The sequence below is a fragment of the Salmo salar genome, chromosome ssa19, assembly GCF_905237065.1.
Source record: "Salmo salar chromosome ssa19, Ssal_v3.1, whole genome shotgun sequence".
Lineage (NCBI taxonomy): Eukaryota > Metazoa > Chordata > Actinopteri > Salmoniformes > Salmonidae > Salmo > Salmo salar.
Window position 1 is genome coordinate 12349449 of NC_059460.1, and position 14351 is coordinate 12363799.

Genomic DNA, 14351 nt, shown 5'->3' on the forward strand with positions numbered 1-14351 from the left:
TGTTCAGTCTCCAGTCCTAACTTCCCATGTTGTTGTTGTCCCATCCATCCAGGAGTGGAGGAACCTGAAGCGGAAGCGTGATGAGAACTACCAGAAGATCATGTGTTGTCTGGTCCATCGCTACCTGACGTCCACCAGGCAGAAGATGCAGAGCACCGACCAGGCCACCGTAGAGAACCTCAACGACCTGCGGCAGGACCTCTCCAAGTTCCGCAACGAGATGAGAGACCTGCTGGGATTCAGAACCTCCAAGTACGCCATGTTCTACCCCCGGAGCTAAGACTGACCTGATCTGAACCTCAACCCAACCATGTTCTACCCTTGGAGCTAGAACTGATCTGGTCTCAACCTCCACCCAACCTCAACCGACCAGCTAAGACTGGTCTCAACCCCAACATCAACCCCAACCACCCCTGTCAGCTTCTTCACCCAGGGGGTTTTATCTCTGACCCTAGCATGCTCAGAAATGACCTTGTGTCCAGTCACAGAGAGACATTTAAACCTGGAACTCCACTGGAAAATATATATATATATATATTCTGCACCAAAGTCTCCAGATTCACCCAGATCCCTTATGTAATAATATTCAGTCATCCTACTTGTTTTCTAAAATTGTCATTGTTTTCAACAAAGGACTTAATAAAATATAATGGAAAATACAGACTGGCTGTGACTTTTTGTCTTGGCAGTGAGAAACAATAAGAGGATAAAAATTGAGTTGCATCACATGCTCAGCTGGCACAAGGATGGAGCCAGTTGGTTTTAATTGTGAAATATCTGTGAATGTTACTCACTGTTCAGAGCCAGCACATCCCTGATCAAAACACACCTGACCATTCCCAGTGCTCAGTGGAGCGTTCACGACTGCCCTACTAACAGCTGCCTCCAAACCTGGCCATAGTTACCACATACTCTATGTAGGCCAGATATAAATGTTGTTATTTATGTTCTTATATGCACTGTTTAGTTGTTTTTTTAACCCTTTTTCTCCCCAATTGGTAGTTACAGTCTTGTCCCATCGCTGCAACTCCCATATGGACACGGGAGAGGCGAAGGTTGAGAGCCATGCGACCCTGCCAAGCCGCACTGCTTCTTGACACACTGCTCGCTTAACCCGGAAGCCAGCCACACCAATGTGTCGGAGGAAACGGGATCGAACCCGGCTGTAGTGACGCCTCTAGCGCCTTAGACCGCTGCACCACTCGGGAGGCCCTTATATGCACTGTTAACATGACATTACAACGCACTGCTGGTCTGTAAATGAATGAATGATGACACTCCATATGAAGAACCACCTCGTTAAAATAAACTTCATTTTGTAATTTTTATTTGGTCAGATGAAAACAATAAAATATAAATAACATTTACCAATTGAATCATATGAAAATACTTTATATTGTAATTCATTTCATATCTCTTTTTATTACATACATTACAAACCAAGCTGACATAATGATAAGGAGTGCTTTGTTGAATCCATTCATTGTAAAAGCTTTGGCTAATAAGTGACAGTACTAAACGTAATACCAGCATGAAAACAAATAATTTCAAAAGGAATGCTATATATTCAACTATTGCACTTATCGACACCACATAAAATACCTCCCATATCTTGTCCATTCAATGTGAACATAGGAAATAAAGAGCAGTTTGTAAACACTGTCCATAAAACTATAACACCCCGTCCTCAATAATGTACTTCCTCTATCAAACTCCTTCCTGTCTGATGTCTGATCCAAGCCAACACTCATCATGACATCTGGGTTGTGTTCAGTGGGTTTGAAACATGAGAAAATGTTTTTGAAACAGAAAAGGTAAATGAGCGCTCTCATTGGACATATTTAGGTAGTATTTCTTTTCAAAACATTTTCTCCTGTTTTGTTCTAACTGAACGTGACCCAGGTGAGTTCCCTACTATCGGTCTCTCTTCCTCTCCTCCCTCTCCTCAATTATCACACTCATTCTTCACATTGCACTCAAAACAGGTCCAGTTCAGAGGAAAGATAAAAAACAGCATAGAAAAACAAAACAAAGGAAAGAGACAGCCAGACACCTCCAGGCAGTAACAGCCTGAGCTCTGTAGACTAGTCCTGTGGTGACGGATGATAGGTAATGATGGGCGGAGCCAGGGCAGAATGGGCGGAGACAAACAAGAACAGCCACACCCTTTTGTGGGTGGGGCATGGTGGTTGGGTGGAGACTCAGGCAGCATGTAGCTGATCTCAGCAGCGTTTGTTCTTCAGTACGTTGAGTACCCTCTGGTTCTTAGCCTTGAAGGCCATGACGAAGTGATGCGGGGCGATCTTCCCCTTCCCATCCTCATCTGCTGAGCCCATGAAGATGTAGTTGAGGCCTAGTGAGATCACACAGAAAGAGCCTGAATGCAGTGGCGGAACGGCAGAGACATTCAGGAAGGTAGCACATCAGCGTCAACTCTCCTCTGGGTTCCATATATGTTTATAGGTACAGTTGAAGTCGGAATACACTTAGGTTGGAGTCATTAAAACTCCTTTTTCAACCACTCCACACATTTCTTGTTAACAAACTATAGTTTAGGCAAGTGGGTTAGGACATCTACTTTGTGCATGACGCAAGTAATTTTTCCAACAATTGTTTACAGACAGATAATTTCACTTATAATTCATTGTATCACAATTCCAGTGGGTCAGAAGTTTACATACACTAAGTTTACTGTGCCTTTAAACAGCTTGGAAAATTCCAGAAAATGGTGTCATGGCTTTAGAAGCTTCTGATAGGCTAATTGACATCATTTGAGTCAATTGAGGTGTACCTGTGGATGTACCTTCAAACTCAGTGCCTCTTTGCTTCACACCATGGGAAAATCTAAATAAATCAGCCAAAACCTCAGAAAAGAAATTGTAGACCTCCACAAGTCTGGTTCATCCTTGGGAGCAATTTCCAAACGCCTGAAGGTACCACGTTCATCTGTACAAACAAATGTATGCATGTATAAACACCATGGGACCAGGCAGCCGTCATACCGCTCAGGAAGGAGACACGTTCTGTCTCCTAGAGATGAACGTACTTTGGTGCGAAAGGTGAAAATCAATCCCAGAACAACAGCAAAGGACCTTGTGAAGATGCTGAAGGAAAAACAGGTACAAAGTTATCTATATCCACAGTAAAACGAGTCCTATATCGACATAACTTGAAAGGCCGCTCAGCAAGGAAGAAGCCACTGCTCCAAAACCGCCATAAAAAAGCCAGACTACGGTTTGCAACTGCACATGGGGACAAAGATCATACTTTTTGGAGAAATGTCCTCTGGTCTGATGAAACAACAATACAACTGTTTGGCCATAATGACCATCGTTATGTTTGAAGGAAAAAGGGGGAGGCTTGCAAGCCGAAGATCACCATCCCAACAGTGAAGCACAGGGGTAGCAGCATCATGTTGTGGGGGTGCTTTGCTGCAGGAGGGACTGGTGCACTTCACAAAATAGATGGCATCATGAGGAAGGAAAATTATGTGGATATATTGAAGCAACATCTCAAGACATCAATCAGGAAGTTAAAGCTTGGTCGCAAATGGGTCTTCCAAATGGACAATGACCCCAAGCATACTTCCAAAGTTGTGGCAAAATGGCTTAAGGACAACAAAGTCAAGGTATTGGAGTGGCCATCACAAAGCCCTGACCTCAATCCTATAGAAAATATGTGGGCAGAACTGAAAAAGCGTGTGCGAGCAAGGAGGCCTACAAAGTTGACTCAGTTACACCAGCTCTGTCAGGAGGAATGGGCCAAAACTCACCCAACATATTGTGGGAAGCTTGTGGAAGGCTACCCGAAACGTTTGACCCAAGTTAAACAATTTAAAGGCAATGCTACCAAATACTAATTGAGTGTATGTAAACTTCTGACCCACTGGGAATGTGATGAAAGAAATAAAAGCTGAAATAAATCATTCTCTCTACTATTATTCAGACATTTCACATTCTTAAAATAAACTGGTGATCCTAACTGACCTAAAACAGGGAATTCTTTGTTGGATTAAATGTCAGGAATTGTGAAAAACTGAGTTTAAATGTATTTGACTAAGGTGTATGTAAATTTCCAACTTCAACTGTACATCTATAAACGTATAGAGTACTGTACCGTATGTTTGTATATATTCACAGTATGGATCAGCGGCTGAGGGGGAAGGTATAGATCTTATTGCAGTGAGTTTTGCCGCTTACCTCAGACCTTGGTCAAGCTCCTTCAGGTGAGCTTGAAGATAGGTTACAGCAATGGAGGCAAACTCAGAGCCATACACCAAGTAGTATGTCGAACCACCTCTTTCTTATGTATCTTGTATATTTGGAACATGCCGCTGTTACAAGTGCTTACTCAGTGCCACACTTGAAACCGTGTCAGTATTACTCAATCATATAATTTGAACTGAAATAAAAACATATGGTTCAATAGTACAATCATGGACTAATACCTGTGCTATCGTGTCACGGTGAATGTCTGAAACTAAAGCAAGAGAAACGGATGACTATATCCAGGGGAGAGTTAGCCTGAGTGCCAGTCTGTTTTTGCTATCATGCCAACTCCTTGTCACTCATTGTCATGCCAAACCACATTGTCTTGAGTTGGAGTTGGCTAGAGCACAAAACAGATCTGGGACCAGGCTATAGAAAGAGACAACAGATCTGGGACCAGGCTAGGGGAGAGTGAGCCCCAGAGTCCTTTGGTAGTGGTCCACCGTACTACTACTCACCTCGTCTGATGGATGGACACTTCTTGCAGAGCACGATGATCTTGGTGCTCATGGTCTTACCGGCCTGCTGGATGGCCAGGTTGCCTTCTTTGTAGACGTTGATGATGGAGATGGTGGCGTACACACTGCCTCCTCGCACCACCGCCGTGATGACAGTTCCTGTTATCACTGTCACAGGAACATAGGGAGTTTAGATGGCTGAACAACAAGCACTCAACAACATCTACTTAGATTGGAAGTCTGACAACTGTGTCATCATTATGAAATGGTGGTGTATAACATTCAACAGCCTGTAAGCTCTGTAATTGCCTTGACCAAATATTGTATGATCGAGATTGGATATCTTTCTATACAAATACTCTGATGCTCGGCTTGCAAAATGTACTGGTTGAATAGCTTTGAATAAGATGATCAGATCAATGTGTAAACAGGAAGGAAAGGCCGGGTCAGCTCAGTCTTCTGTTAGGTCCTTTTGTGTCTAGCCTAGTCATTACAACTTGTGATGCAACACCCTTGGCTTGATATGACTGCAGACTGTCTGCCACTGTATTATACAAGACATTTTGACACTAACACCAAATTACTGGTCTTCACAGACTGGTCTTCATTTTCCATGCAAATCTGACCTAACCTCCCTGAGGAAAAGCAATTATTAAAATACCTGCCTCATTCCATCAACATCTACTCGGAGAAAAACATCACAGAGCTAGTCTAAATACTGTGGTAGCAAACTAAGGCCATGGACTACGTTGGCTGAATCAACACCTTCATTTAGCAGCAGTTTACCTACAGTTAGGCTCTTCTCTGGCATGTGTGTTACCTCTATGAGAAGAAGAGAACTGTGTCAGTCCCATGCACATATTCACTGGGCTGCCCTGTCAGAAAACCCTCAAGGACGCTTTTCAGACGCGCTGAAACCACGCAGATAGTGTATCATGACAACATGGGTTTGTTGAGAGAGGGACGGCTCATATGGACTGGATTGATGCTGGGGTAAATGTTGGACGATTTTCTCTCACCCCCACCCCCCAGACAGACAGACACTGTTGACCTGTTGTTGTTGTAGCTTAGTATCTGTGACGGTAGTAGTGGCGGCTTTAGGTAGATCAGCCATAGATATAGATATAGCATTACCTGTAGGAGAATAGTATCTCTCTTACCAAAGTCACTGGTACAGTAGTTGCTCTCAACGGTTCCACTTCTTTTGCATTTCTGCTGGCACAGAGCTACAGAGTACTTCAGGGCTGGGGAGACACAGAAAAATAAAATATAGTTACTTAGTTCACATTCATCTTCCACATTCAAGGGATGCTAGCAAGTAGGGTTTGCGTTGATTTTGTTTCACATTGAGTCAATTCAGGGAATGAATTGAAATCAATCGTAGGCTAATAAATTAGTATGAACACATCCCATTGAAAACTGTGGGCAACTTAGAATCCTACAGTTCACATCATGCTTAAGGTATAGGGTTCTATTTTCGTCTGGCGTTAAGGAGGGGCAAGTGTCTAACGCACGCTTGTTGTAAAAACCTGGCGCTCTGCTATTTTCCAACACTTGTGCCCGGGTTGGTCATTTACCTGTCTAAAATCAGCTTGCTTGCGCTGAGATGGGAGTGGTGAAAATACTTGAGGTGTGTCCTTAAAAACGAGCGCCAAACTGCCAATTTCGGTCAGAGTAACTGCAGATAAACTGATCTTAGTGGTAATGCATGTTGGTTATGGCATCAATTTTGCCAGTGGAGGCGCACAGTAGCCTAATCAGTGGCATTTCATCAGTGTTTTATTAAAAGATCATCTTTGAGAGCAGCAAAACAGTCTACAGACATTCACCTTTTTAGTAAATTGGAATGTATTTTTGTCCAGCTTCTGTGAAAAGTTTGGACTCATTATGTGCGATGTCCATTGAATAAAAAGTGTCAGTGACGGCCTCCCAAGTGGCGCAGCGGTCTAAGGCACCGCATCACAGTGCTAGAGGGGTCACTACAGACCTGGGTTCGATCCCGGGCTGTATCACAACCAGCCGTGATCGGGAGTCCCATAGGGTGGCACACAATTGGCCCAGCGTCGTCCGGGTTAGGGAATGGTTTGGCCGGGGGGGCTATACTTGGCTCATCGCGCTCTAGCGACTTCTTATGGCGGGCCGGGTGCTTGCAGGCTGACGCCGGTCGTCAGTTGAACGGTGTTTCCTCCGACACATTGGTGCGGCTGGCTTCCAGGTTAAGCAGGCGGGAGTTAAGAAGCGCGGTTAGGAGGGTCATGTTTCGGAGGACGCATGACTCGACCTGCACCTCCCGAGCCCGTTGGGAAGTTGCACCGATGAGACAAGATCAAAAAAAATTATTTATCTTTTTTTAAGTGTCAGTGACTGTGGGAAGCCTGTCTAGGAACATCAAGTTATTAAAAAAGACCATCAATGCTGCTAGGGTAGTGGTATAGGGAAAAGCTCAGACTACAAAATACAGTCCAACCAATGTCCAAATGTCATTCTTACTGGTGGAGAACAAACAGCCTAAAAGATAAGCCAATCAGAGGCAGTCATCAAAGGATCCTGATGACATCATGATGGGGGGGAGGGGGTTGTGTGTGTGTGACTTTTTTTAAACATTTTTACACTTTAGTCATTTAGCAGACGCTCTTATCCAGAGCGACTTACAGTAGTGAATGCATACACTTCATGCATGTTTTTTTTCTTCTTCGTACTGCCTTGCCAGAGAGAGTTGGTGTCCTCAAACAGCCATGCATGTGTGTCTTTAGGAGGTTCTGCACATTAGTTTGTCTGAGTAAGAAGGAACAAGGTGTCTCTTTGGGGTGACTACTTGCTTCCCTTCCCCTTAACTCTGTCATAGTAGACAAATCACAGATTTAAAAAGACAAAACAAAACACCACCATGCTTCACCATGGGGGGGGGGGACTGATGTTTTGACTGGAATCTAACCTCGTCCCCAATTGCTACAGATAGAGCCGGCTAGGGACAAGATGAACAGCCATCCAGCCTTGGTGTCTGCTCCATTGCCTTTCATCCTGGGGGCAACAGCCACTACCATGGTAGTTCTGATCTGGAACCAGGCTAATGAAAAGGCCTGGAAGCCAATCTCCTGGTGGGAGGGAGCTACAGCAGCTACACCACATGTTGGCATCAGCAAAGACCACTGGGACCAGGCAATCCAATCTGTCTCTAAATCCACAACTCCTAGTAGCAGATCAAAAACACCCATGTGGCCTGGAGATTATGATAATGAATTGGATTCATATTGTGCTAAAAGCACTTTACATTTTAACAACAAGACTGAAGAGATGTGTCAAGACAAGGGAAGAGTTACACATATGTCCTGCTTGGATTAAACAGAGAAAAAGGAGCTACCTACGTATGGGTCTGGTGGTAGCTGCTGGGGTGCTGGTGGTTGGTGGTACCGTGGTGGTGGGGAACTTCTTGGGTCTAAACTTGTAGTGGCCGATGAACCCGTCTGCTGTTAAACTGAGGTCTGAGAGGAACTGGATCAGGAGCTGGTTACCTTCAGAGAATACTGGACTGAAAAGAGAGAGAGAGAGAGAGAGAGAGAGAGAGAGAGAGAGAGAGAGAGAGAGAGAGAGAGAGAGAGAGAGAGAGAGAGAGAGAATGTTAGCTTACCTGGTAAGTAGTTGATATATCGAATATGCTCATGGATATCTTGTGCTTAGGTAAACAGTTAATCATGCATTAGTAGGTTTATGATCAAGGTCATAAGCGAAGCGGTACATTAGCTAGATGAATGCAGAGTAGAAACAGGTGTGTGACGTACGCTGGAGGGCTATCGCCACAGTACTTCCCGATCCTCTTGGCATCGTTAATCTCTGCCCCGTTGAAAATGGCCACATAGTCATAGCGACAGTAGTTGTCTCTTTCCACATCGAACTTCTCAAACTTCACCTCAATAATCTGTGTTGGTGGACAGGTATTACATAGAACACAGGTTACACACAACACAGGTTACATAGAACACAGGTTACATAGAACAAATTACTTTCAGCCCACATTCTGAAGGTGCATTTCATTGTGCAACACTAACCAAGAGCAAACCACAAAGCAATTATGTGAAAATTGACATCTTAGGCGATCTCAATCACTCTCAATTGTGTCAAGTTGAACTGTGAGTAAAGTAAGAACCTCTGGCTGTAGACTACCACTCACCTGGTTCTTAGGAGCCACTATGTGCCATGAGCAGGTGACCCCAGCGGGGTAGTCTTTCTCGGGCCAGTTAGGGGTCTTAAAGGACCCGGAGGGTTTAACCAGACGACCGCCACAGTACTGATCCCCTGGTGGGTGCAAAGTCAAACTACAACGTTTAGTTATACTGCTCAGATAGTACTGCTTCACATGCTATTCATTTGACGCACCACTGGACATCATCCAGTGACTCTGTGTTTATGTGCAAGATATATTGCTTCCTTCTGAATGTTAAAGGACGGAACGTTGTGTGCACGTGCATGACATAATCCCATAATGGAACAAACATTTTCGAATAAGTAGGCTCTTGTCTTATGCTTCCTTTGTGGTTATGAGTAAATTAAGAAGACATCGGTCTGTCCCTCTGCCTTGGTCCCATGCTGCAATGTGCAGTTAAAAGCTAGGCATACCATCACACATCTGAGAGATCACATCAGCCAACCACACAAGCTGCTTGGATCTGTGGATCTGTGGATCTTTAAAAACCATGGCTGGATCTCCTGTAACATGTAGTTAGTCGCTATAGCAGTTAGTTCCACTACAGCTGAGCTCCCAGCCTCATGACTGGCAGACGGACAAGCCCAATTTGACTCTGTAACTAAAATAGACATTGAACAAATGGAGGAGTGCGGTGTGGTGCTTTTCAGTTTCAACCAACCACACCCAGGAACAGGGAGAACACCAGTCAATCTAAACTGACAGACCAAGAGGGATTCCAGCTTTCAGCTACGGAGACAGAGAGAAGGTTTACTGGGAGGCACTCAACCCCCCAAAAATTCCACAAACTCATTCGGGGAGAAGTAACGTCACCGGGTCAGAAGAGGAAGGGACGGCTTAGCGCTGACCTGTCTGACACTAGAGCTCTCCATCTGGAAAATGAGCCGTGAAAAATTCCTCGTCATGCTGTGAAATGTGTAGAGATTCACCTCCTCCTCGAGCAAGCTTTAAGTCAAGAGGTTTCGTCTTAACTGCACAAGAGGTCTGAACTGAAAGAGCACTGGTACTTTATCTTACCAAGCAGAAGTCAAACTTTCCCTTGACCTGCTATCCGTTGGGAGTGATTTATTTAGCTAGAACTGCCTTTTAGTCTCAGATGTAAATAATTGACCTCTCAGATCTCATCATCTGGGTATTAGTATTATTACAGTGACACGGTGCAATGACCTTGCTGGCGCAGCAAGCGGTTAAGAGGCTAGTTCATTAGCTCGTTAAAATGTGAACCTTAGCACTAAACACACACACACATATCTGAGGTCTTTACGATGTGGAGTCCGAGCAGAGTCACAGCTAGGGCTCAGTCCCTAATGCTCTGTTGAACATGCTTGGGTAGAGGCTGGATACAGATGACTGCAGTTTTCACTACACACTACATCCAGGCGTACAACTTAGAGATGACACAACCCCTCTTCAACCCACACAGTGGTTCGTGGTCCGGGAGGTAGCCTAGAGGTTAGAGAGGCAAGCCTGCAACCGGCAGGTAAGCTGAACCAACAGAAAAAAATCTAGTAGGATCCTAGATCCCGTCTCCTGCCACTGTGCCATTGAGCAAGGCACGTTTATTTTATTTTCATTTTATTTAACCTTTATTTAACTAGGCAAGTTTTTTTTTTTTTTTTTGTCATTTAGCAGATGCTCTTATCCAGAGCGACTTACAGTAGTGAATGCATACATTTCATACATTTTTTTCTCCGTACTGGTCCCCCGTGGGAATCGAACCCACAACCCTGGCGTTGCAAACACCATGCTCTACCAACTGAGCCACACGGGCTTAACCCTTAACTGCTACATTATTCTTCTATATTCTATTCTGCTTACCTCTCTCATGCGGCTGGGCAGCAGAGTACACCGCCAGGAAGCCACTCCCAGCCGTGTTGGCATCAGACACCATCTGAATGAGCATCTTGTTGCCTGTGGAGACCAGGGCGCCTGGCCTGAAAGTCCCACAGAAGCGGCCCAGCCTCTGGCCACTCACATGGCCACTGTAAACATCCACGTAGTCATAGCGACACAGGTTGTCACTCTCCAGGTCAATGAAGCGGAAGGACAGGACCCCCACTTTACCCTCAGGGACCTGGGGACAACATTCAATCCAATCCAATATACATTACAATCTATTCAATCACATAAGGGGCATACAGTGCCTTCGGAAAGTATTCAGACCCCTTGACCTTTTCCACATTTTGTTACGTTCCAGCTTTGTTCTATAATGTATTAAATAAAATAAAAACTCAGCAATCAAAACACAATATACCATAATGACAAAGCGAAAACAGGTTTTTAGATTATTTTGCAAATGTATAAAATGTATTCAGAAACTCTGCTATGTGACTCAAAATTGAGCTTAGCTGCATCCTGTTTCCATTGATCATCCTTGAGAAGTTTCTACCACTTGTTTGGAGTCGACCTGTGGTAAATTTAATTGATTGGACATGATTTGGAAAGGCACACACCTGTCTATATAAGGTCCCACAGTTGACAGTGCATGTCAGCACAAAAACCAAGCCTTGAGGTCGAAGAAATTTTCCGTAGAGCTCCGAGACAGGCTTGTGTCGAGGCACAGATCTGGGGAAGGGTACCAAAACATTTCTGCAGCATTGAAGGCCCCCAAGAACACAGTGGCCTCCATCATTCTTAAATGGAAGAAGTTTGGAATCACCAAGACTCTTCCTAGAGCTGGCCGCCCGGCCAAACTGAGCAATCGGGGGAGAAGGGCCTTGGTCAGGGAGGTGACCAAGAACCCTATGGTCACTCAGAGCACTAGAGTTCCTCTATGGAGATGGGAAAACCTTCCAGAAGGACAACCATCTCTGCAGCACTCCACCAATTAGGCCTTTATGGTAGAATGGCCAGACGGAAGCCACTCCTCATTAAAAAGGCACATGACAGCCCACTTGGAGTTTTCCAAAAGGCACCTAAAGACCCTCAGACCATGATAAACAAGATTTCCTGGTCTGATGAAACCAAGATTGAACTCTTTGGCCTGAATGCGAAGCGTCACGTCTGGAGGAAACCTGGCACCATCCCTATGGTGAAGCATGGTGGTGGAAGCATCATGCTGTGTGGATGTTTTTCAGTGGCAGGGACTGGAGATTAGTCAAGATTGAGGCAAAGATGAACAGAGCAAAGTACAGAGAGATCCTTGATGAAAATCTGCTCCAGAGAGCTCAAGACCTCAGACTGGGGTGACGGGTCACCTTCCAACAGGACAATGACCCTAACCACACAGCCAAGACACGCAGGAGTGGATTCGGGACAAGTCTCTGAATGTCCTTGAATGGCCCAGCCAGAGCCCGTACTTGAACCCGATCGAACATCTCTGGAGAGACCTGAAAAGAGCTGTGCAGCAACACTCCTCATCCAACCTGACAGAGCTTGAGAGGATCTGCAGAGAAGAATGGGAGAAACTCCCTAAATACAGGTGTGCCAAGCTTGTAGTGTCATACCCAAGAAGACTCGAGGCTGTAATCGATGCCAAAGGTGCTTCAACAAAGTACTAAGTAAAGGATCTGATATCAGTTTTTTCGTTTTAATACATTTTCAAAAATGTCTAAAAACCTGTTTTTGCTTTGTCATTATGGGGTATTGTGTGTAGATTGATTAGGGGGGAACAAGTTAATCCATTTTAGAATAAGGCTGTAATGTAACATAATGTGAAAAACTCAATGGGTCTGAATACTTTCCAAATGCACTGTATGTGACAACTCATATAAGAGGAAACAAATATTCCTCTGATTTACCTTTAAGTCGTTGCAGCCATGTGACCATGCTGCGTGTTAATAAAAATGCCAAGCAGGCAGCTCAAAGTGCCTGAGGGGTGCTGTGTGGCCAGTTGCCAAATATCAGACTACAAATTAGACCTACACAGTTAGGGTTAGTGAATTAGTATCTCATTGCAGTTTATTACAGAAACATTGCGTCATTTCAGTTCTCTGATATGGCTGCCGTTAACTGTTAAACATGGATCATGTATTTACAGTAGGGTACAAGTATGTTTGACTCACCGTGATTCTCCAAACACATTTGGTATTTGGGGGGTACACCCCTGGATACCCCGGGCTCCCAATGACCCCAGAATCGCCCGTTATATTCCCTCCGCATGTAAACGTTGGTCTGGAAACATTGAGAAAAATATTTTAGACACTTCTCACTCTAATACAAATATGTAGCCTATGCTATTATGGACTCTGGAAAGGAGCAGCAGCCTAGGCGTTAATGATTGGTGTTCATTCTTGGGTTGTCTCGGCAATGCGCCAATGTGCGTCCTCATGCCTACAGCGCAGACTGCAGATTCCACCAAAATAACAACTCCCCAGTTATGAACAATTGAACATCATTGATGCCGTTCCTTCATTCATTGTGCCGTAGGCTAACGGATCATTGGCACCTCACGATAAGGCTTTGTAGGCTACAGTACACACGTGTTAATTCTAACAAATAGCCCAACGCAAAGCCAAAAATTATCAATTGTAAATAAAAGTGAAGAGGTACCTCCGTTGTGACTGCGCGCAGACTTCTGTCAAAAACAGTACACTCCATGCGCAAAAAATACTGCATATTCTCAACATTATAGGGTGAACTGACCAGGCACCACTTCGCCTGTTTTCGCCCGGTGGCATGAATGACATTGTATTCAGTCGCTCGAGCGGTGGGGAAAAGTACCCAGAAGTTCCTGGAGGGAGTTTCGCAAGCTGTAGCACAGAGATGAATATAGCGTTTGTTCTGCGTGGTAGGAGGGAGCAGTCCGCAGGCAGCTGCCTTTTTCCAAAACCTGGGATCAAAGACGCATTAGAAGTATCCATAGTGAAATATTTATTCAAGGCACAGAGTTCAGGTGATCATGATGAATATATGGTCATATGTACAAACTGTATGTACTTTGCACATAGGCTGTTTATATGTGCTCTTCGGAATAAAATGAATTTAAAAACAAGTGAATAGCCTGATTAATAAATGAATGCAAAATAGGTCTAAACAACAAAAATAGACTATTACAGTACATACATATATTACAGCATTTACAGTATAGATTCCAGAATGTGTTCTTATGCATTAATATGTGTGCTATGTGCTATCTATTAGCCTACTTACAGAGTGACAGAAAGACTGAAAGACAGACCGACAAACACTGATGGCGGCGCTGAGAGCACTCATCTTTTTTCTTCTTTTATATAACCTTGATTTAACTATCAGTTAAAAACAAATTCTTATTTACAATGACGGCCTACCAGAAGTCAAAAGGCCTCCTGCGCGGACGGGGGCTGGGATTAAATATTAAAAAAAACATGAATTATAGGACAAAACACACATCTCGACACGAGAGACACCTAAAATGTTTATTTTATTATACGGAGCCATTTACTTTATGTTCGTATTCTTATCCTTTAATAGTTCTTATTGGTGTTGCATTGTCGAGAAGGAACC

The 14351-nt window shown here is 44.2% G+C and overlaps 2 protein-coding genes across 3 annotated transcripts in view; one reads left to right on the forward strand and one right to left on the reverse strand.

The window, feature by feature from the left end:
* trpc1 (transient receptor potential cation channel, subfamily C, member 1) overlaps positions 1 to 661 on the forward strand; it is a 76796-nt gene extending 76135 nt beyond the window's left edge. Inside the window, exon 13 of the mRNA XM_014157283.2 lies at positions 53 to 661. Coding sequence (XP_014012758.1) covers positions 53 to 280 — 228 coding nt within the window. The 3' untranslated portion in view covers positions 281 to 661. The remainder of the gene's footprint in view (positions 1 to 52) is intronic.
* A 649-nt stretch (positions 662 to 1310) lies between these two features.
* On the reverse strand, positions 1311 to 14178 carry pcolce2b (procollagen C-endopeptidase enhancer 2b). Of its 2 annotated transcripts, XM_045702101.1 has the most exons (10): positions 14019 to 14037; positions 13419 to 13698; positions 12932 to 13040; positions 10746 to 11001; positions 8895 to 9019; positions 8506 to 8642; positions 8092 to 8255; positions 5887 to 5970; positions 4727 to 4894; positions 1311 to 2353 (listed from the first exon to the last, which is right to left on the reverse strand). In XM_045702101.1, exons 2-10 carry the CDS (start codon positions 13553 to 13555, stop codon positions 2223 to 2225), a joined length of 1311 nt encoding a protein of 436 aa, XP_045558057.1. In that variant the 5' UTR covers positions 13556 to 13698; positions 14019 to 14037; the 3' UTR covers positions 1311 to 2222. The 2 variants fall into 2 exon arrangements, with proteins under 2 accessions (XP_045558057.1, XP_014012766.2); XM_014157291.2 differs by having other exon boundaries at positions 13419 to 14178.
* Between the last annotated feature and the right edge of the window lie 173 nt (positions 14179 to 14351).

What these genes read in the sequence shown, in the direction of transcription:
- pcolce2b (XM_014157291.2), bottom strand. Translation starts at nt 13,729, where the DNA reads ATGGATACTTCTAATGCGTCTTTGATCCCAGGTTTTGGAAAAAGGCAG. An exon ending in TGTGGCGATAGCCCTCCAGC is followed by an intron (nt 8,256 to 8,505) that starts GTACGTCACACA and finishes CTCTCTTTTCAG; the next exon opens with TCCAGTATTCTCTGAAGGTA. An exon ending in GTGTCCATCCATCAGACGAG is followed by an intron (nt 2,354 to 4,726) that starts GTGAGTAGTAGT and finishes TGATCTCACTAG; the next exon opens with GCCTCAACTACATCTTCATG.